The 21,842-nt window shown below is 39.0% G+C and overlaps 6 protein-coding genes and 1 long non-coding RNA gene across 7 annotated transcripts; 3 read left to right on the forward strand and 4 right to left on the reverse strand.

Moving 5' to 3' along the window:
* Positions 1-422: 422 nt before the first annotated feature.
* Positions 423-2,917, forward strand: LOC117781328 (protein psiQ). The gene is made up of 4 exons (XM_034618072.1): positions 423-594; positions 665-730; positions 1,614-2,540; positions 2,606-2,917. The coding sequence occupies exons 1-4, from the start codon at positions 516-518 to the stop codon at positions 2,800-2,802; spliced, it is 1,269 nt and encodes a 422-aa protein (XP_034473963.1). The 5' UTR covers positions 423-515; the 3' UTR covers positions 2,803-2,917.
* Positions 2,918-3,515: 598 nt separating this feature from the next.
* On the reverse strand, positions 3,516-5,242 carry LOC117781363 (proteoglycan 4). The gene is made up of 3 exons (XM_034618111.1): positions 5,163-5,242; positions 3,883-5,078; positions 3,516-3,827 (listed from the first exon to the last, which is right to left on the reverse strand). Exons 2-3 carry the CDS (start codon positions 4,664-4,666, stop codon positions 3,622-3,624), a joined length of 990 nt encoding a protein of 329 aa, XP_034474002.1. The 5' UTR covers positions 4,667-5,078; positions 5,163-5,242; the 3' UTR covers positions 3,516-3,621.
* Positions 5,243-5,263: 21 nt separating this feature from the next.
* Positions 5,264-7,759, forward strand: LOC117779584. Its single transcript, XM_034615814.1, has 3 exons — positions 5,264-5,353; positions 6,044-6,193; positions 6,254-7,759. The coding sequence occupies exons 1-3, from the start codon at positions 5,308-5,310 to the stop codon at positions 7,726-7,728; spliced, it is 1,671 nt and encodes a 556-aa protein (XP_034471705.1). The 5' UTR covers positions 5,264-5,307; the 3' UTR covers positions 7,729-7,759.
* LOC117779586 (membrane magnesium transporter 1) lies at positions 7,689-8,335 on the reverse strand. Its single transcript, XM_034615816.1, has 3 exons — positions 8,155-8,335; positions 8,031-8,083; positions 7,689-7,978 (listed from the first exon to the last, which is right to left on the reverse strand). Exons 1-3 carry the CDS (start codon positions 8,234-8,236, stop codon positions 7,766-7,768), a joined length of 348 nt encoding a protein of 115 aa, XP_034471707.1. The 5' UTR covers positions 8,237-8,335; the 3' UTR covers positions 7,689-7,765.
* A 378-nt stretch (positions 8,336-8,713) lies between these two features.
* LOC117779585 (EF-hand domain-containing protein D2 homolog) lies at positions 8,714-18,728 on the forward strand. Its single transcript, XM_034615815.1, has 2 exons — positions 8,714-9,110; positions 17,553-18,728. Exons 1-2 carry the CDS (start codon positions 8,869-8,871, stop codon positions 17,965-17,967), a joined length of 657 nt encoding a protein of 218 aa, XP_034471706.1. The 5' UTR covers positions 8,714-8,868; the 3' UTR covers positions 17,968-18,728.
* Positions 13,338-14,008, reverse strand: LOC117779587. The gene is made up of 2 exons (XR_004617021.1): positions 13,872-14,008; positions 13,338-13,593 (listed from the first exon to the last, which is right to left on the reverse strand). It is a non-coding gene; the product is annotated as an uncharacterized LOC117779587 (long non-coding RNA).
* Positions 18,729-19,115: 387 nt separating the features above from the next.
* On the reverse strand, positions 19,116-21,663 carry LOC117779583. Its single transcript, XM_034615813.1, has 2 exons — positions 21,512-21,663; positions 19,116-21,456 (listed from the first exon to the last, which is right to left on the reverse strand). Exons 1-2 carry the CDS (start codon positions 21,580-21,582, stop codon positions 19,140-19,142), a joined length of 2,388 nt encoding a protein of 795 aa, XP_034471704.1. The 5' UTR covers positions 21,583-21,663; the 3' UTR covers positions 19,116-19,139.
* Positions 21,664-21,842: the final 179 nt, after the last annotated feature.

Consider the following 21,842-nt stretch of genomic DNA (forward strand, 5'->3'; position numbering starts at 1 on the left):
TACTAATTTTTGAAGTAACCGGTATAAATATTGGTTATCTAGTGTTCCTAAGTCTGTTAAGTATTTCTCTTTTTCACTGACTCACTCAATTTCTCTCGTTCAAAGCGTAATCCACAGTATGCTTTATTTTAATGCTAAAAGCACAATCATAATGCGCTTTTTCGTATTCACAAACCCAAAAAAGTTACTGACGAAAGTTACTTTTGAGCTTTCTGCAGCACTTTAACTATCTAAAGACTTTTGCACAAAAAGCTCTCGTTGCGCAAACTTGGTACTTACCATATATTTTATCGCAGTCTATTTAACGTTATCAACTGAACAAAACGACCAGTAAGCAAATAACGTCTAGATAAGAATATTGGAGGGACAAAGAGTTTGAAAATTAAACTGATAAGGACAGCGCATATGAGCAACGGCTACCTTAAAACTAACAGTTCAACAGCGACACTCGAGGCAAACGGATAGCAAAATTTATTAAAAGAGCTCCTAATAAATATATTGATCGATATTTCACAATGCAGGGCCATAAAAGGTGCATTTTTATAGGTGTGATTATCGCAATCAGTCTGCAGAGCTCTTTAGCCGCAAATTTGGGTAAATATTATCGAAACTATAAATTATTAGTCCAAAAATAATACATATATTTTCTTGATTTTAATTACAGAGTGCAGTACGGGCACTACCACTGCCACCTGCGCAGAAGGCGTATCGAAATGTTTTATTAAAAGAGGTAAATTGATCGTTTAAGGTTCTTCGACAAGTGGCATGAGTCATAGCATGAACATATTTATATAGAATGTCGCTTAAGCAAAGTTATTTCTGTACAAAGTTCTAGGTTTAGTTGAACATGGTTATTCAATTAGTGATATTAACAAACTACGCTACGAACTACATTGAAAATAGGTATTTACGTCGCGACGCTTTGTCACATTAGCAAATATTATTGAGAAAAAAATAAAACGGATGGAAAATATAATCATGAGTGTACGATTGCCCACGCTAATCTAATTTAAAAGAAATTCGTTTAACAATTGGACATATTTTTTACCACCTACAACCACGTATATGCATTCTTTTTTTTTTGTCATAATTTAACGATTTTTCGATTCTAGGTTCAAGTTTAATGTCTTCGACAAAGCAATTAAATTGCAATTAATATTTCCTTTAGTTAATCTTCACAGCCTTTTTTCTAATATTATTAATATAAATAATTAGTTGGTTGAAATTGGATATGTTTTTACTAAAGTATTTGCTACGTTAAACTCCACGTATTGGAACTATTTTTATTGTGCATTTTTGATAACCTTTTACACAAAAAATTTAATTCAATCAGTAAATTATAAATTAATCAATAAATTGTATGTAAATTATTTTTGCTTTTGCCCAATGTATTGGTAAAGTTTCAGAAGTACTCTTAGAAATGAAGAAGCAAAAAATAAAAAAATTGTTTTCCGTCTCTTTATTTTAATGTAAATGATTCCTCAAATGTCTTTTTTCTATTAGTGGTTTTCTTATTTTATAATCCAAATTTCTGTTAGTCTCATTGTTATTCTTTTTGCTAATTTTCTAATTTACGTATGACCTGTTTTTCAATTAATTTTTTTTGTTTCCAGCTGCAGATGGCAGCGTGACACGCGGATGTGTTACCGATGACACGTGTCAACCGCCAGCCTGTTTGACGTGTAATACGAACAATTGCAACTCCTTCCTGATGTGCAGGCACTGCGACGCAACACAACCGGAATGTGCCACAACCAATGCAACGGCCGATGCGTACAATCAACTGTGTGCAGCGAATCAAGTGTGTCGCAACGATCTTAATGGAAACGGATCAGTGCAACGTGGATGCGGCGTTGCCTGTGCCAGTGGTGATACCAGTTGCAAGACTTGCAACACGGACAATTGTAATGGGGGCATTTACCCGGAAGACCGACGATTATGCTACCAGTGCTCGGGTGCAACGTGCAACAATGTGAATGCGGCCAATTTGAGTCCCTGTGCAGTCTACAACCAGAAGGATCAGAAATGTTACACAATAGGCACTGATGATAAGACTATGCAACGTGGTTGCACCACGGACACGGATGCCAAGTGTCCGTTGGCTTCCACTGATCCCAATTGTTCATTTTGTGATAGTCTGAATGGATGCAATAATCAGACATTTGAGAGTGTCCTGGGCGGTTGCATCAAGTGCAGCGATGCCGACACTTGCATCCAAAATCAGCAGCCGGACAAAGCCACCAACTGTGCCGCCTCCAATTACACACAGACTGAAAACAGTTGCTACTATCAACTGCATGCGAATGGCACCGTGAGTCGCGGTTGTACCAATGAACTGAAAGGAACAGGATGTCTTGCAACAGAGAACTGTGTGCAGTGCAACGGTACGGCATGCAACGTGCAAGCTGGCACCTTCTCCTGCCTCACCTGTCGCAGTGACAACTATGCTCCCTGTCGTAAGGCAGAGGTTGGACCCACAAAATGCACGAACTCATCTCTCAGTGATCCAGCATCAATGCAATGCTTCAGTGGCGAGTGGGGTGAGTAAATCATTCACAGATCCTCATAATGTGAACCTCATAAATTTACATTCCCATCTCCATAGACGGTGTTGTGCTTCGCGGCTGCCTCATCGATCTGGGACCACTGCTGAAGTACCAGTGTGAAAACAAGGACGATGATCGCTGTATGATCTGCAAGGGACCCAATTGCAACGATAAGAAGTACAATGGTGCCGCCACCTTGCAACACATGGGATTGGGACTGATGGGACTGTTATTCCTGGTCAGAAATGCTTTGTAATCAATTCTAAGTACTCTTAATCACACTTTCAATTCATCATCGTACTGTATACTTCTATACAATGAGCTGCCTTTGTATGTGTGCATATGTTATTTTATCTATCAATAAAAAAAAACAAAACAAAATAAAAACACATATAAAATAGAAATAATTTTCATGTTTTTTCTTACATCAGCTGTCCACCTAATGACTCTAATTCGGTATTCAAAGCCCAAAATTGAGTATTTAGTTCTTCAAATTGCAATTGAGATTGATGTACAGTAGACACTCGCAAATAAGAACCACTCTGTTTTTTAACTATTTTAATATTTTGTAAAAAAAAAATATTTTAAAACTTTTTATTTTCATATAAAGTGATCAAAATAAATAAATTTTGTTTTAATCATTTTTTTATTAATATTATGAGCACGCTACATGCTACTTAAAGCATTTTCAGTGAAATTTGACGAATTAACAGAACAGTTAAGTAACAGATTTGTTTTAACATGGCAGGGCTCGAACCCTGTTACTTTTCAAACTGTAGTTTTATATATGTGATAATTTGGCGACTCTAACAGCTGAGCAACGGGAACTGATACAGAAAATAGGATACAGAAAAATAATTTCTAAGAACTCTCCAGTAAATTATAATACAAGTTTTTATATTCAGCTTTTTGAATTTATTCAGATTTTAATTTATTTTTAAATTAGTTCTTCACACATTTACGTATACTCGTATTGCAGCTTAATTATGAATAAAGTTCATTTTTAGTATATTTTTTTATTAGATTCTAAATATATTAAAAGATTGAATTAAAATAAGCGCTGCATCTCAATTTTTTAAAAGAGAGCAATCATACAGGAAATCCAAATCAAATTGCCGGTCAGCATAAACCTGGCTGAACCTGAGCCTGGCTGAGGTGCGAGCTCCTTGTTGCATAGTCTATCATAGCACATCTTGCAGAGCTTCGGCTCCTTGCGGCAATATTTGTCACCCTCCTCCGATAGCTCCGATACGCAACCGCGCATGATTAACTTGCTGTCACCTGGCAAAGAATTAAGATTGGGAATTGTGATCGATTGAAATGTTGCTTGACTTACGCTTGAAGAGCGTGTAGCATCCATTTTTACTGGATGTTGGGCACGGCAATTTATCCGTTGGTTTGTCATCACACTTGCCCTTTTTGTAGCTGGAGCAGCTGTAACAATTAAGACCAGAATTGGACTCTACAACTGGATTTTGTTTCGTTGGTATTGTTGCCTCTGAGCTGGGTTTCTGGGTTGACTTTCCAGACAAGTTTTCAGTCACCACTGCATCGTTCTGGTAATCCAAATCTGCTGACATCGTAGGAATTGCTTCCATGTCCTTGACTGCGGGTTCAGCTGCAGGTGGAGGCTCATGTTCATTTCCAGGTGCTGGTTCAGGTTCACCTGCAGGTACTGGTTCAGCTGCAGATTCAGCTGCAGGTTCAGCTGCAGGTTCAACTGCAGATTCAGCTGCAGATTCAGCTGCAGGTTCAGCTGCAGATTCAGCTGCAGGCTCAGCTGCAGATTCAGCTGCAGGCTCAGCTGCAGATTCAGCTGCAGGTTCAGCCACAGGATCAACGTCAGCATTAGGTTCAGAATCAGGTGCAGGTTCCGGTTCCGGTTCAGGAGCAGGCTCAGCTGCGGGATCAGGTTCAGCTGCAGCTTCAGTTTCCGCTGCTTCCTGCTGCAGTGCCTCCGATGTGGATGGCATTACATGGGCTGTGGTCATTTCCACATCGACTGCCACTTCAGTAGTATCCATTTCCTTCTCCTCATCCTGCCCCAGACTGCCGTGCATCAGTAGCACGAACAACATTAAACAGAGACACAATTGTTTTCCGTACATTACTAATTCCATCGATTTTCGATGCGCTTTTGAACTGAAGTTGCCACTCGACCTATTAATGGAGTTATCACAACGTTGCCTCTTGGTGATAATTGCAATATTTGGAAAGTTATCTCCCAAGAGCTGTTCAAATACCACTTTGTGGCTAAATGCAAATAAGCCAGGTTAATGTCACGGACTGTGCTCGTTGTTGCCTCACTGGCAACTGAGCAAGGCCAATGAAATTGTTGAACATATGCCGCTGATTGTCACGCAATTATCCTGCTCCAAATGAAATCGATATGTGTCCCCACATTCCACATTTCCCCTCACTGCCAAACACATTTCATCCTGACCACAATGCGAGCCATCTGAATTATTGATCATGTGAATTTTCGAGCATTGCAAGGGAATCAACATATTTATCAAGGACATCAATCTAATTCTAGCCGAGTCAGAATGCAATGCGTACAATCAATAATTAAGCAGACTACTTAAATACCCTGCGATTAGCTATCATCCTATCTACTTCATTCGCCTTTGTTCTCTATTCCAGCTTATCCTTATCACTCGCTGATAATGGCCATTGTTTCCATGTCTATTGATAAGTCATAAATAAACAAATTTCATTTGTCAACGCAATTAATTGAAGTGTAGCCGGAGAAGCTTGCAAAATGAATATATTCAATATTCGCAACCTGATCTTGGTGCTCGGATCATGTAAGCTTTATTCCAAACATTGTGATTATATTCGCGATTACTATCGACAAACATTTTTAAGTTGATAAAATTTTTTGTTATATCCTCTTTCAAGTTGTGTAAATATTTTATTGTCATATCTTGTGAAAATCAAAAGATTTCTATTTTTTACTTCAAGATGTTATTGAATTGAAAACTTTTGAAGAATTTTATGGAAAGTCATGTAAGAACATTACTGTACCCATTAAGTTTGTCAAAAGCGCTATGCAAAATTGTTTCTTGAATAACTTGCAAGTATATTTTTCCGATTGCAATGAAATTTTCGGAGCATATCTGGAATATCGTTTATATAAAATGCGCCAAGACTCAAAATTCTAGCTTTAAAATTGATCTGTTAATTCGTTTCTATTTGGTTTGCCGGGGCTAGAGAAACCTTTATGCCAAATTTGGTGGCTCTAGCTAATATATTCTTTAAGATGTTCAAAAAGACAAGAAAATATGCATGAATATTATCGCGATAAATCTTGTCTTTAAGTAATTTTTTAATATAATGCAAAAGTTGTTCGATACGGAGATCCAAAAATAACTAAATAATTGGGAAATTAGTAAAAAAAAATAAATTTGTTTTGTTTTCGTGTCTGGTTTTGTAAGAACAGCGATTAATGCATTTCCAATTTGTCATTTAAGCGTTTCCATTGTTCCTATTTATAGGCCTACTCCTTGCCATCACGCCCAGTTGGGCAATTGTGTGCTATCATTGCGATTCCATCGCGCTGCCCGAATGTGCCCAGACCCTGGGTGAGGTGGGTCTGCTGCCGTTTAAGGAATGCGCCACCGAGCTGACGTGTGTCATGTCGATTGGTGGGTAACCAAATGAGTCTTAATTGCAGTTCAATTTCCTTGTATTTCCCGTATTTACAGTTGACTCAATCACTTATCGTGGTTGTGGCGTCGAAACACCCACAATAGGGGCCACCTATGCCAAAAGCTGCTCATCGAATCTCTGCAATGCTGGAGTCTATCCACCCGGCAGACTCAAGTGTCATCATTGCGCCGGAGAGAGTTGTGTGGCTGCTCCTGCGGGTAAACCGCGTCCCTGTCGCTTCCATCACGAGGAGGATCAATGCTATACGGAGGTCATCAATGCTGGATTGGCCTATAGGGGTTGCATCTCCGACAGCAATCACACGGCATCCAATGCCGCACAATTGTGCGAGATTAACGGCTGTAATGAGAAGCAGGCCGCCTGGACATTGACTTGTGTCAGCTGTGATTCCAAGCTGGGACTTGGCTGTAAAATGGACCTCTTTCAGCTGGGCAGCAAGTGCAATATCAGCCAGTTTGAGCCCTGTCACCAGCAACTGTTGCTGGGCCAGGAGGAGCAGCAATTCTGCTTTAGCTATCATCACCTCAGTCGCGTCGTACGCGGATGCTCAGCGGAAATGCCGGAGGAGCTGGATGGGCATCGGGATCAGCTGGTTAAATGTGCCACGGCGGATAATTGCAATGCCGGTTGCATACCACAGCAGCAATGCCTCAGCTGCAATTCGGCAACGGCAACGGCTAATCAAGAGATGTGCCGCAGCAATGCCACCTCGTTGAGCAGCAGCTACTGCGGTTCGGCAGAAGCATCCTCGTGCTACGCCTGCGAGTATGACGATTGGAACGTGCAACGTGGCTGTGGCGCCCCGCCAACGGATCCCCAAGTACTCAACTGCTACGAGTGCGATGGCAACGACAAGGAGGCTTGCAATGTCCTTGACTTTGCCCGTTGCTATCGCTGCAGCAGCGATGGAGAAGCCGGCGCTGCATGCGCCAATTGGCAGCGACCTGGTGGCATTTATATTGAGGAATGCGCTCTGCCGGCTTCACCTTGTCTGGTGGTTAACTATGTGAATGGCACCACCGAGCGGGGCTGCCAACGGGAGGATTTCAACTGCAGCTCTGCGTCCGTGGCCAGCTGTCGCAGCTGTGAGGGCAGCTTCTGCAATAAGGGCGCATTTCCAGAGCACCGACTGTGGTGTCATCAATGTGACAACTGTGAGCAAGTCTCGCTGGGTCAGAATGCATTGCCGTGTGCTCTGTTGGCCAATGAACCAGAGGATCAGGTGCCCGCCTGCCTGGAATACTATGACAGTCAAAGCAAGCTGGTGGTGCGAGGTTGTCGCTCCAATTCCCAGCTGTACTACGAGTGCATGCTGCGCAGTGGCAGTGATTCAAGCTGTCGTCTTTGCCATAGTCATGGATGCAATGCCACGCCTGGACAACAGCTGCGTCCCAGTCCCAGCGTACAGCTGGACCAACACGCTCTGACCGTCAAGTCATCCGCTGCGATAGCATATATAAACATTCTGTGTTGGTTTAGCATAATTTATCAAATAATTGCATTAAACTAGAAATGTAAACCGGATATAAATGAATATTGACTGAGGACTAATCATCGCTCTCGTTGGAATGAGGCGGCTTATAACCGGGACTTAAGGCGCGACCGCGATGATTGAATGTGTAGAATGATGGAAAGTTGCCCAGCGTGTCCCAAGTCCTCTGCTGCATGTCCACGGTGGCGCGTATTTCCTTAAAGTCGCCCACAATTTGTATAATATTATAGACCACAATCACCAGGCTAAATACAGTTTGCAGTATAATCTGTGTAAGGTTACAATTAGTTGGGACCAACATATAGTACATATACACTTACGTCCAGTGGCAGATGATTCCACTCCTGCTCCGTTAGACGCAAGTAGGTGCGATCTATTTGAATTAAATTTAATTTAAATATAATTATCAATGATTGACCAAAGGTTGACAATCGTTCTACTTACGATGAGCAGCTGAAAAGGCGGCATGCGCCAGACTCGCAAAGCCACCAATAAGTAATAATTTGTTAAAGAACTTGTTGCCCATTTTTACTGTCACCTTTTAGTTATGAAAGCCACGTAATTTGTTTAATTTGTATGTGAAGTGTGATGAGAAAATAAACAGGCAACTTTTTATGAATTAGATTTAATTTGCCAATCACATGGGAACGGGCCAGCCTTGCCGGATCAACAGCTGTTTACCATTCAAAGGTAAATGTTACTGGCGTTGCCATATCTACTAGGTGCACCATACACATTCACAATAGACCTTCGTTCGGTTTATCGTTGGTCGTCTCCCTCGTTCGCTGCTCATTCGTTTCTGTGACTTCGGGTGCTTTGGATGCTTTGCGCGCTTTATTAAAAAACCAACTATTCGGCAGAAACACAAAAACACTTTCATAACATAACCCGGTCTTTTTAGCGCGCTTCTTATTCGCTAACAATTTGAAACTACAACTTGCATTAACTACAGCAAAAGAACAACTTTGCGGTTTCTGTGTGTAGGCGTGCACTTGTTCAGAGTCTGTTTTTAAGCGTGTGCGTGTGCGTGTGCGTGTGTTTGTGTGTATCCTTACGTCCTCGCCGCCCCCGCTTCTCCACAGTGTCGCACTGCAAGGGTGTGGTGTGTGAAAAATTCCAGCACAACAGCGAGCAATAAATAAAAATTGAAATTTAAACATGTCGGTCTCCTCGAACGCCTCGTCTGCATCGTGCAACGGCAGCGTTGACGATAGCATAACAACAACAACAGCGACAACAGATAGCTCCGAATTGACGCACATTTTAAATCGTCGCCAGGAGATAATGGAGTCTCAGGAGGCGGGCATCGCGGTGCCGCGCAACTACAAGGTCAATGTCTACACCGAGTTCCAAGAGTTTTCGCGCAAGCAAATCAAGGACTATCAAAAGACCTTCAATACGTAAGTCAGCATTCTATAAATTGTATACATTTTGTATACAAAAGAAACAAATAAAATCCTTGTCAGCTTTAGGGTATTGTTAAGTCGTGCAATTCATCTAGCTAAAATTCAAGCTTAAAATCAAAAAGAAGTTTTTAGAGGAGATCAGAAAAAGCTATATTATTCAGTAATAAACAGGGACGGTAAATAACGACTATGTTATTATTGTTTTCAGTTGATAACTGAAATCTAGCAAATATTTTCTTTATGGGTAAACGATGCGATTGTTTTGTTGAAGAAATAATCGTTAATTTATTTTGTAATTCTCAAAATAATAATTATTTCTTGACTTTTATTTTTTGCTCAAAAATAATTAAAATCAATAATAATGATTATATTGTAATATCTGAAATGCCACAACATTTCTTGAAAGGAATTGATCTTTTAAGATTGCCAGATTTGACGGAAAGTAGCTGTTCTGTCAACACTGGAAACTAACGCGCTTAATTGCCAAGTAAATTGCATGTTCCATGTCCCAACCACTTTCCACTCACTCGCATCCCAGCTCAGCTTCAATGGGGCATGACTCACACCATTTTGTGTGGTTGAGACTTTGCCACAAAAGTCGTCACTTACATAGTCCGTTTAAGATTTCAATTCCGCGCCTCAAACCGCGATTTGTTTGTGAGTCAAAGTTGACGCTACTAAAGTATTACCTGCATAATGTGCGATTACTTATATGAGTTACTGTGGTTTCTGTTACTACTAGACGTCAGTAGCAGGTTGACACCTCGCTCAAGTGATTAGAATTTCCTTGTTTTTGTTTTTATTTCCATTATATGGGGGTCGTTGGTTGTCTCAATTTACATATCGCTAAACGATCGCATTCCCACTCCAATGAGGCGCATAAAAGTTGCGTAATCTCGGTTAGTTTATTTTTCTTAAATATATGAGTATACACATAATACAGAACTTAGTCATGATAAGTTATCTCAGCTTATCCAATTTAACTTTGCGCACTGATTACGCTTTTTGCATAGGAAGTCGTTGTCTCTATACGAACTGTTCAGAACTGACTCAACGAGTTTACATTAAACTTGACTGAATCACCTGTCGAGAATACAGCAGGTAATCAAGTATCTCTGTCAATTAGCAGCTGGATTCTGTGTTCACTTACATTAACACCTTTGGCTAATTGTAGCACTGCAGTCTCTTTGGGTTGATACCTGAAAAAGACCACACAATATGCTTCATGATCCTGAAACTCCTGTCTTTTCCCTGCCATGAATCATGTTTAGGCATTTGGGTCAATCCTCTCTGGCAATTGGCACATTGTCAAAACGAATGAAATGTTTGTAAAACGAGACATGAAATAACAAACGAACGTGCCTTGAAATCGTAAACATACTCGTATACCATATAACCCAAAATCCCGAGCTCCACAATGTCTGGGAATGACTAAACACAATAAAAATGGGGAGAGTATAGAAAGAGTACAAAGAGTGCTAACTTTTTAGAGCTGATTACCATTTAAATATTTAATATATTTGCAAATAAGTTTTACTAATAAAACTTTAACTATATTTATAAACAGTACAACTTTTTTTTTAAACCGTGCATAAATAATATAATATTTAAATACATTTTAAGTTATTATTAAAGTGGGGTACGTTTCTCATTTTCACACACATTATTTATTTACAAATCAATATACTTCAAGAAAGGTTATCGTATACTATATTTTATTACAACTTAAGTATTAAAATATTCAGTAATTTTTTTAATAAACAGTGCATAAACCCGTTTTAACTTCATATTAATTTTTTTTATTAAAAATACTATACTACATTTAAAATCAGTTAAGTATTTACATACTGTAAATTTTTAATTGTAAAAAATATAAATAAACTTTGTATTTCTTTTTAAACTGGAACCCGTTTTATTTTCTATAGCATTATTTTCGATTCAAGTTCTGTCGCAAATGCCAATCGACGTTTTTATTTGTTGTTGTTTGTCTGATAACAAAAACCGGCTGTTGGCATTTTAAGCCACATTTTACCGTCTCCAATTCGAAATTTGAAAAGTTATTGTGCTAATATTGTAAATTTTAGCGAGCAAACTGGCAAAAAGCATCGCAAAAACAAGAAAAGTTAATGTTCCTACTGAGTCACGTAACCCTGTAAAAAACAAGTGGCTACTGAATCAGCATTTGCGTTTTAGTTAAGTCAAAACAAATAAATAATATATTGCGAATGCAAACATTTTTTTAGAAATTAAAACCCCTCACAATTTATTTCCTAGCACCGATAAAGTTTTTATACATATGTACGTATTTATATACGTATTTGTTTAAAACAATTGAAAGAGAAATAAAATAAAAGAAGAAATCTAAAGAAAGACAGAGAAACAGTAAAGTATAAACAAAACAAAAACATTAAATCGGCCCACGCGTCAGGCGTTGAATATCCATTTGGGTCGGACGCTTCGAGATAATCGGACACGCAATATGTAATGTTTTCATTATTTCTTTTTCTTATAGTAGCGTCGTAATAATTTGTTGATATTGCTGGATTTTAGTTTCCGGTGATTTTACTTTTGGATGCGCCATTTTCCGTACGTCTCGACATACTCTATTCCGGGTTCAGAAGACGATGGCGATAAAATGCAGACGTTCGCTCGCTTTTTCGCAGCTTTAATGATATTGATTTTTATATATAAGTATGATGGCGACGCCCCACAACATGTACATAAATTTCCAGTGGGGTGTTGATGGGAGTGTATATGTTTGTGTCTGCTGCTGATAAGACTGCAAATCCTTAAACAAACTATGAAGCAACTACCACCAACAATTCATTCAACATGGGTGTCTCTCATTCTCCATTTTCCATTGTCCATTTTGCATGTGGGTAACATTTGGACTTATTGCATTTTCAACTCGAATCTGTTCACACAGCGAAAACAACAACAAGAAGCACAACAACAACCTACATTTGCATTTGAACCCAACGAGTGCAGACAGCTCTAATTAGAGATGGAAACGTGTCGTGTTTTTTTCGTTACATTCAACAAATATTTAATTTGACTACATAATATAAAATGAAAATAATATTAGTATAAATTTAAATTGTTTGCGGAAAATAAATTGGCTCTTAATTGATATGAAAACTAACAAATGAAATATAATTTTGTACTGTATAAATTGTTTTTGAATTGCAATTACGATAGTATTACTTCTTACTACTATTATAACTTTTATATGTTTAGTTAGCAGAATTAATTTAATTGTTTATATTTTATAAAATATAAAAAGTCTTGTATACTTTTTTTTTTAAATATTTTTGAAATTTACTTAAATAATGTGAATGTTATTAAATTAACACTTGTTCGAATATATATAAGTTTGGACACCTCTATTAGCGATGTCAATGCCATGTTGCTTTATTCTTTATACCTACAAATTGGGTTCATGGTAAATGACCGACACACACACACACACACACACACATATGCGAAATCACTTACACACACACGCACTTTACAATTGAGGGGTTGTTACTCGCATCATGTGTGGGCTGCTTACATTACATTACAACAGCAAGTGTGGCAAGAGCTTTTAATTAAACCACGCTCACCACCCATTATCAGTGAAGCATAACCTTCATTCATTTAAGACTCTTTCATTTCTTTCGCAAAAGGGTTGTTGTTGCACATTTAAGGATAAATGCAGCCTGCATTTGAAACAACTTCCTGTGGCAAGCTAGGGAGAAAAAATGCGATGTATGTAATAAATAGTACACAGTCAATCTGCTGTATGGTGAACGTATTTAAATTTAAATCTTACGTATTACATAAAAATTTACTTACTCTAAATAATTTGTATTACAGCTACAATTTTTAATTCTGCTTACATTTTTTCTTAAAGCTGTGATTAATTTCTTTCAATAATAATAATAATAAAAGTTCAAAATAAATCAAACTTTTATGAAATGAATTCTCTTATAAACTGCGTTAACTAAACTATGTTGTTCTATAAGGTTATGTATATGTAGAAGACGAGCAATATAATTAAGTTGCTATAACATGACGAGCTTTACAGTGCCAATTCACCATAGGGAACTTTGACTGTATTTACATGTATGTGACAGGTTCATTGACATTTGCATTCAAAGTTGTTTTTTTTCCCATTTGATGTTTACATTGCGATTACACACAATGTTTAACTTTTGCTGTTGCTGTTTTTCCCCTTTGTCACATTTAGCTCTCAGTCAACTGCAATGCAGTCGAATGTAAATATTGCCGTAGACAAGTTTTTGGCCAATCGATAATACTGTATTATCTCTTCTCTTGAATCCATTGTGAATAGCCATTTGCTTCCGCTGCTGTTGATGCTGCAGACTGCAGTTGTTTTGTTGTTGGCGCTGACCTTTGCCAATTGTGCAGACCAGCTGTCTGGCAACGTTGGCTGACCACAATGAGTGGCTCCTTCTTCTCCTTCCGCCTCCCCCTGTGTGACAGGGACAGCACATTAAAGAGCGATTACAATAACAAGTCGTTGTTGATTGACAGTGAAACGTCGACGCATGCACATTGTATTTATGCATGTGCGTGAGTGTGTGTGCGTATTCTGACTAGTCGCAATGTCGTGCCACTCAATTGAGGAAATATCAAATTAAATAATAATACACATAGAATCATCATCAGCAATCAGCATCTCCATTGTGGTTACAACTTGTTGCAATTAGTCATACATACAAATGACATACTACATAAATACATACATACATGCATAATATGCTGAATCCAATCGCTTATCTACGCTGCCACTGCTCGTTGCATGCTTTGTTCTCCACTTAGTTAGTTAGTAATCACTGAGTCATCGAGTTGCTTCTGTTTCCTGCTGTAACTAAAAATAAAAATAAACAGACACGACCCACGCAACGATTTGCTTTCAACTGAAACTTGCTCCAATTTCGTAATGTCAAATTATGAGTCGTTTATTTTTTGAACAACCTTATAGTGTTGGTCTAGGGGGGCACAATATGATGCATTTTCTTATTTATTCTCTGTGCTCACGCACTTCTCATCCAAATGTACATGTGTATTAAAAATAAAGTATATTTAAGTATACAGGTGCATGTTTGGTTTTGAAATGAAAACAGACAGTCAGTCTGTCTTGCAGTCATAGTCATTCAGTCAGTTAGCCAGTTGTGGAGTTCGTGTTGAGCGAAATAAACAAGAAATTGTGTATGCCAGACGTCAACTGTGTAAATTTTAGCGTTGCTTTGTTGTAGTTGACTTTACAATAGATAAAAGACCTCCCGAACAGTGCGCAATAACGTGAAGAAATCCATCAAACTGAAATCCAGCAATCTGCAATGCATTTTAAACACTGCATACATATACATACAAACATGTACAGTTAGTCAAAAAAGTGTTTGCACAAAATAAAAGTTCAGAATTGTTTTTTTCAAAATAACATAATAACTAATTTAAAAATTATGTTCGTTTGATTATTATTTTTAAAATTAGTTAAGTTCAATGAAAGTTTTTTTTATTTTTGTAACTTGTTTAATAAAATAAGATGTAAAATAAAAATCCCTTTAAAAATATATTTTACAAAAGAAAATGTGTAAATTTTAAAATTTGTCAAAACACTTTCTTGCCGAACTATGCATATAAACATACATGAACCTATGCAAGTGTGCAGTACGTGGTATCATAATAACCGTTACAAAGCCAAATGCACAAAAAGTTCAAGAACATGACGCGTTGTGACTGCATAGCGTTGGCATTAACCCGCTTGGGCCACAGAGCATAGCCCATAGACGGACCAAGTTAAGAAACATAAATTTACAATGGGCCACAACAACAACAACAATAGCAATTGCCGTCGCATTAAGTTGCTAATAGAGAAAAGCCAACTACAACTACATACATTCATACACAAGCACACGTTCAATAATTGCAACTTGGCGCACAATAACAAAGCTGCAAAAATATACTTAAAAACATGCATTTACGATGCAAATGTAGCATGCAACAAAAAACAATGGCCAGCTGACCCCGTTATTTGTTGAACTGTGCAAAAAGCCCAGCAACTACATAAACTTATGTGCAAATTTATTTTTAAAGAAAAGTAAAATCGACTGCATTTTAAAATGCAATAAAGCATCTATCGAGATTTGTATACTATATGTACATCGATCGTCTACCTCACACTTATGAAATCATCGAATTAACAAAAATGTTCTGCAATCGATAAATAGAAATTGGGTTAAAAGCACTGCGTGGGAGGGCGCTGGGGTTGCCAGACCACCTGCCGGAGACCCCACTGCAGGACTGTGAACAAAACAGAATGCGAGAGTTGTTGTTGTTGCTGTTATTATTGTGGCGCTGACGCAAGGTAATAAATTTTAGATGAAATAAACGTCAATTAATTGAATTGAACAGCTGCTGTTGCAGGAGTCGTCTATTGAGATTACATGAAAAACAAAAAACAAACAACGTAACGATAATGAGCATGTGTTAAGCGATCAAATTAATTGAAATGAAAGCAACTACAAAGCAAAAGTCTGACAATTGTCAAATTGACGCAACAGACGACACATAGATACCCACACACTCACATACACATGCAAACAGGCAGACAAATAAGACGCAATTGAAGTTAATTAAATGCGAGCAGGCGACAAACGAGTAGCAACAATTAATTGTCATCTTTGGCGAGTCGGTTAAATGCGTGGTGACACCTTCGTGCGGCTGTTGCATGCAATTGTTGTCACTGTTAATTACTTTCACTCTCATCGTGTTTACACAAGCATCACACGCAATTTGTCGTCGTCGATACAATTAACAACGAAAGCATGAAAACTCTTCAACAATTCATTATGTGAGCGAGCTCTCTTAGCTTCTAATTTTTGTGAAATCGAGATCTGAATCGAAGTCGAAATCGAAAGTTATGCCATTGAATTAAGTACAAATGTATGTAACCGATTGCGTTATTATTTATGATCAAATTTGTCGAAATCGACGCAACTTGTTGCAAGTTGACTACTTCCTTTCCCGGCTGCCTAACTGGCTGTCTATAGGCTTTAATAGCAACTTGCATTATTTTTAGTCCAACTAGTTTGACTCGTTTTCTTTAATATTTTCAATAGCATCCTTCAGTGACTCAGACAGGCAGTTAGGCAGTCAGGCAACATGCTGGCAAGGTCGAGGTTTCCGCAACATTGTTGCCAGCGCATCTGCCACACGCGATTTTGCCATCACAACAACAATAACAACAACAACTGGCATTGCGTTTTCTCTATGCCACACGCTGTTTTTTAATGCATTACGTAATTAGTTAATAAATGTATTTTTATTTGCATTTTTATCACATACAATTTCCTGCCCCACTCTGTTCGGGAAGTGGCAAGCATTTGAACTTTTGACTTACCGTTTTGGCCATTCAACCGAACTGAAAACCAAATATAGCTTAAAGCTCATAAACACAACAAACTTAACAACATTGGGATAAAATTATTAGGAGATTTACTATGCCAAATAAATTTAAAAAAATATAAATACTTAGAGGAAGAATTAATTATATACGGATTTAGTCTAAATATTACATAAATATTGTAAATTATTAACGCGATTTTTAACTACTTTAACTCGATTAACTTCTCGACCAATCGAGTAAATTAAATAGATTTTCATGAAAAAAACGACAACTCAATTTGAATTGAATTGGAAAATTCTATTTTCTTCCACAACTGTCCATTATTTTCCATACTTTTTCCCTTAATGCTTTAAAAAACAGTAATTTGGGATAACTCGGTATTTGTAACTCAATATATTATTTGCCGATTGATCGACAACTCGATTCTTTTTATTCGATTTTTACATATCGATTTTAAGCTTGAGTCACAGCTTGGATTTACATCCCTAACATTTAGTGACAAATTGTTAATCAAGCTAAATTAAATGAATTATTATTAATTAAATTTTAAAATATAAGAAAATGTACTTAGGAATGAGAAAATAAATTTATAAACATAACATAAATATAAATAAATGCTGTGAATTATAAACACAATTTTTAACTGTTTTTTTGCTATGTTAAGAAATGTCAGATTGCATGATTAAACATATAGTGACAGTTTGTAAGTTGATAGCTTTCGTTTTCTTTTTTTTTAGCTTCATCAAGCTCATTTACCTTTCTCCTTTTCACAAATTTGCAAATTTTCACTGTCCCTCTTTTGGTTTAGTGCCATGTCATAACGGCCTTAAGGGAAACTCTATCGAATTTTCAGTCCAAAGCGTTGGGCAGATTGTAAACTTAGCCTGAATTTGGGTTACCTAGGCGCATTATTGATTGAAAGACAGGGCAATGACCAGAATACGCCCACGAACAAATTCTTGTTGCATTATTTCTTTTGTTAATCATATGGTAATTGGTTTGCTTGTTTTTTATTGCAGTTATGACACCGAAAGGGATGGATACTTGGATCTAAATGAGCTAAAGTACATGATGGAAAAGCTGGGAGCACCGCAGACGCATTTGGGACTAAAGAAAATGATTGCAGATGTCGATGAAGATCATGATGGCAAGATATCGTTCCGTGAATTTTTGCTCATCTATCGCAAGGCGCAGGCCGGAGAGCTGGACTCTGACTCGGGTCTGAATCAGTTGGCTCGCCTTACCGAAATCGATGTGGAGCAGGTGGGCGTCACTGGGGCCAAGAACTTCTTTGAGGCGAAAATCGAACAACAGCTGAACACAAATAAGTTTCACGACGAGATCAGGCAGGAGCAGGAGGAGCGGCGTCGCGAGGAAGAGGAGCGGGCCCAGAGACGCCAGCAGTTCCAGCAACGTGCTGCCATTTTCCAGTAAAACACTACAGCAAGGAACCCAATTTGGCATAAATATATATCTACAATTTGTAGTCTAGCGCGTAATCCTTGTGGCGTAGGTTAAACAAATGCAAAATAGCACACATTTAGTTGGCAAATGCGGAGCAGGACTTTGATATACTTATCATCACATACATAGCAAACTAATCATCCACAATTTATAATAATATATCTTCATAATACATATATACATACATACATAGATAACAAGCATACCAAAAGTATAAATCTTAGCTACGTTTTTAAGGAAAACATATTGAGAATACTGTGTTTAGTTATAGTAACTTTAATCCTTTGTGGTATTGCGTGAATTTTTGTTGTTGAATTTCTAAAACTTTCTGCCTTTTTTTATGAGTTGCGTTTAAATTGAGTTCCATTTTTTTATTTTCTCCTTTTTTTTTTAATTTTAGTGCCATTTTTTATTATTTCATTCGATTTTATGTTAAAAACTGCATTTTGTTAATTAAAGAAAATCAAATGTTTTATGTTCATAAGAAACAAATTTGTTGTACATATTTTATGTTAAATTTAACGTTCAAATTGTGTACGATTTATGGAAATATAATTTAAGTTGAGAATCTCTGGATTTTCTCACAGAAAATAAGCCGACAAAGCAATATTATAGCTCTACGAATAAATTAACACGGCAAATACTATATATTTACACACATAATTATTATTAAATGTATATAGTGCAAATAAAAACGAACGTGAAAAATCACTCGCAAGTTTCGATAAAAATACATTGTGTATTACTTTTTAGCATTTACCGGAACCTTTCAAACTTATTTTAAAATATGAAGGAAACTTTCAATTTATCCGATCAGTTTAAGATAAATTTTCAAAGCTTAATTTCCACAATTCTGGCTAAGAAATTCCAGAAAATTAGAGGCAATCATCGTTTTGCTTCTTCATTAGATCAGCCTTAGACTCGTGATCTAAGATCTATAAAAAGTATATATAAGGTGAGATTTCTTAAGATGAAGTTTCTAGTGCAGATTCTCTTTGACATGGGACAAGGCCGTATAAGCTTGGTTCTGTACACATTTTACGGATAGATATATAGATCTCCCACCTCAATTAAAGCCCTATAGATTGCTTAACAAATTGTGTACATAAAATAGTTTATTTTGATTCAAGATGCTTTGTCCCTTAGGTTTTCCCTGTGTCATTGGGGCCACGTCGCAGCGAGTGCCGGCAACGCAGCATATCGCACTTGAGGGCAAAGCGATGCTGACAGACTGGACATTGATGTGGCTTGAGCTGCAGGTGGTAGCCCTTGACGTGTTGCGAGAGTCCGTTGCGCCGCTTGAAGACCCGATCACAGATGCTGCACTTGTAGCGTCGCTCCGATGTGTGGGTAATGCGATGCTGCTTCAGACCCGTCAGCGAACTAAAGGTCTTCTGGCAAACGGAGCAGCTGTGGCATCTACGATTGTGGACTTGTGCCTGGCCAGCAATTGTACGGCGACGTTTGCAGAAGTCTTGTGCCTTTGACCGTTGGCGGAGTCGGCACTTGAGTTCGTGACGTCGATAGATGCGCCAATGTGTGCAGCTGATGTTGCGGCAGTAACGGCACTTGTAGCTCTGCAGGCGAGCATTGCGCAACGGCAGCGACTGGCAGATGAACCGCATGTGTTGACGCAGTCCAAGTCGAGTGCGAAAGAGTCGCAGGCAGCCAAAGCACTTGACGGCAAATGTGCGAGGAGGCGGCAGCCCAAAGTGCCGCTTGCGTTGGCGATGCCACAGCAACTGTTGCACTGTGGCAAAGCCACGTGAGCATTGTCGACACCGCAGGCGGTGGGAAGCGGCACGTGAAGAGATCGGTTTGCCGTTATGCCTCAACTGACGGCGCTTCTTCTGCTGGCAGCGTCTGTAGATGGCGGCCAGCTTGGCGTATGCGCAGTTCGGTGACTGTGGCGTGACTGTGGACGGCATCGTCGGAGCAATGAGATCATTATGATGCAGAAAGCTGCGCTGCATATCCAGTATGTCAATCTTCTTCTTGGCCACTGGCAACTGGGGCGGCAGCCAGTCCGATTGCCAATAGCTCGCCGTAGCCGTGAGCGTTGATGATGACAGCTGCGGCAAGGAGCTGGTCTCCAGTTTAAGCGAATTGCCGCTCAACAAATTAATGTTAACCGGAGGCAAGCTCACCATGGGCATGGGTGTAGACACGGTGGGCGTGGCATGCATGTGGGCAATATGCTGATTGAGACTCTCAGCGGTAAAGAACTTTGTGGTGCAGAGACTGCAATTGTGGAGACGAAAGGCGGAGGATTTCACAACGCTATCGTTGAGCACCACAATGTTGGGTTTGCTGACTGCTGTGGTTGTTGTGTGCGGTGGTGGTAGTCCTGGTGCTGGTGCTGGTGCTGGCGGTGGTAACAGCTCGCATATCATTGGATTTGGAATCTGGCTAACATTCGTCACAATTGGCTTGGAGCTGCGAGTCTCCGATGTTGTTGTCGATTGTTGTGCCTGTTCCGTGTTTTGTGCATCGATGCATTCAACTTTCTCGGTCTTATACTGCTGCAGCACCGGCAGCTGCCAATCCTCCTTGGCATAATTGTGCTCCTCGGTGAGTAGCTCAGATTGCAGCATCTCATTGACCGTAGGCATGACTGGAACGGCAACGGGAAGAGGCATGGAGTTAACTGGCTGCGATTGCGCCACATCTGCATCGTCAGTTATATTGATAAACGGATCGTCCAAGTTAATAATCTCCATAATATCACAGTTGTTGATTATATCCTGGGCATTGAGCATGGGAAAGTCACAGAATTGAAACTTGTGCTCAGTGGCATCATCGGCGTCCGGCTCATGGTCATCCAGCGCCATGTCCAGCTCATCGGGAAAGAGATTGTCAAGACTTTCGCATGCCTCCTGCTTCACACGCACCACCGGCTCCTGCTTGATCTTTAGCTGTCGTCGATATTTACGCTGAAGATCGCTCTGGGCGAGCATGACCACATCACAGAATTTCGAGAATCGTTCCAGCTGCTTGCAGCATTCGCCACAAATATCCTTGGGCAGGGGCAGCGTGTCATCCTGCAGAATCTGCAGTGTAGGAAAACACTTTTGAATCATGCCAAACAACTCGAAACTCTTATCAAAGGAAACACAATTCAATGCAGAGGTGCCACAAAAGCGGCAAGTGCTCTTTGTGCCGCTCGTGGTGTTGTTGTTGTTGTTGCTGTTGGCTGTTGTTGTTGCTTCCGCCGTTGTTGTTGTTGTACACTGCAGTGGCAGCCTCACCTGCTCCACAATAACATTCAGAGATTCGGATGGAAGTCCCAACGTTGGCACCGCATTCTTCTTCAGCGTCTTTCGATTGTTGCTGCAGTTGAAGTCCGAGTCAGCAAAGTGGCGACTGCACACGGCACTCCACTTGGAGGGCATCCACTGGCCACTGCGCTGCGTGAAATCCTTCCATTTCTGCAGCAAATCCTTTCGCTTAAACGGAAATCTGCAATAAAAATCTAATTGTGAGTCCCTTTGAACTATATGTATGTAAAACGCACCTGTGGAAGGAAATGCTGCCGGAATGTACGTATTTATCGCTGCAATTGATCACCGCGCAGTGAGCGGGCATTGGGCATTGTTTGTAGTCCTTTTAATTGTTATCAAAACTAGTTTATTAAATAATTTTCACTCAAAATATTGACAATGGTTTGTTTTCATTTCTTAACAGCTGTTATATGCAACAATGCAATAACATTTACTGCACTGCTATTAACAGTGTGCTGTTAAAGCTACTGATTAAAAATTGCCTTACTCCTTGTGCTTTGATTAAAAAGTCAATATAAAATTCATAGTCAAAGAAAAATTGAAAAAAAAATGTGTTTGTTTATA

The sequence above is a fragment of the Drosophila innubila genome, assembly GCF_004354385.1.
Source record: "Drosophila innubila isolate TH190305 chromosome 2L unlocalized genomic scaffold, UK_Dinn_1.0 4_B_2L, whole genome shotgun sequence".
NCBI lineage: Eukaryota > Metazoa > Arthropoda > Insecta > Diptera > Drosophilidae > Drosophila > Drosophila innubila.

Excerpts from the sequence above, each read along its gene's own strand:
- LOC117781328 (XM_034618072.1), top strand. The coding sequence starts at position 516 with ATGCAGGGCCATAAAAGGTGCATTTTTATAGGTGTGATTATCGCAATC. Across the intron at positions 595-664 it reads CTCTTTAGCCGCAAATTTGG|AGTGCAGTACGGGCACTACC; the intron begins GTAAATATTATC and ends TTTTAATTACAG. Across the intron at positions 731-1,613 it reads GAAATGTTTTATTAAAAGAG|CTGCAGATGGCAGCGTGACA; the intron begins GTAAATTGATCG and ends TTTTGTTTCCAG.
- LOC117781363 (XM_034618111.1), bottom strand. The coding sequence starts at position 4,666 with ATGGAATTAGTAATGTACGGAAAACAATTGTGTCTCTGTTTAATGTTG. Across the intron at positions 3,828-3,882 it reads ATGCTACACGCTCTTCAAGC|GTGACAGCAAGTTAATCATG; the intron begins GTAAGTCAAGCA and ends ATTCTTTGCCAG.
- LOC117779584 (XM_034615814.1), top strand. The coding sequence starts at position 5,308 with ATGAATATATTCAATATTCGCAACCTGATCTTGGTGCTCGGATCAT. Across the intron at positions 5,354-6,043 it reads GATCTTGGTGCTCGGATCAT|GCCTACTCCTTGCCATCACG; the intron begins GTAAGCTTTATT and ends TCCTATTTATAG. Across the intron at positions 6,194-6,253 it reads GACGTGTGTCATGTCGATTG|TTGACTCAATCACTTATCGT; the intron begins GTGGGTAACCAA and ends CCGTATTTACAG.
- LOC117779586 (XM_034615816.1), bottom strand. The coding sequence starts at position 8,236 with ATGGGCAACAAGTTCTTTAACAAATTATTACTTATTGGTGGCTTTGCG. Across the intron at positions 8,084-8,154 it reads CGCCTTTTCAGCTGCTCATC|ATCGCACCTACTTGCGTCTA; the intron begins GTAAGTAGAACG and ends TAATTCAAATAG. Across the intron at positions 7,979-8,030 it reads GGAATCATCTGCCACTGGAC|ATTATACTGCAAACTGTATT; the intron begins GTAAGTGTATAT and ends AACCTTACACAG.
- LOC117779585 (XM_034615815.1), top strand. The coding sequence starts at position 8,869 with ATGTCGGTCTCCTCGAACGCCTCGTCTGCATCGTGCAACGGCAGCGTT. Across the intron at positions 9,111-17,552 it reads TATCAAAAGACCTTCAATAC|TTATGACACCGAAAGGGATG; the intron begins GTAAGTCAGCAT and ends TTTTTATTGCAG.
- LOC117779583 (XM_034615813.1), bottom strand. The coding sequence starts at position 21,582 with ATGCCCGCTCACTGCGCGGTGATCAATTGCAGCGATAAATACGTACAT. Across the intron at positions 21,457-21,511 it reads GGCAGCATTTCCTTCCACAG|ATTTCCGTTTAAGCGAAAGG; the intron begins GTGCGTTTTACA and ends TTTTTATTGCAG.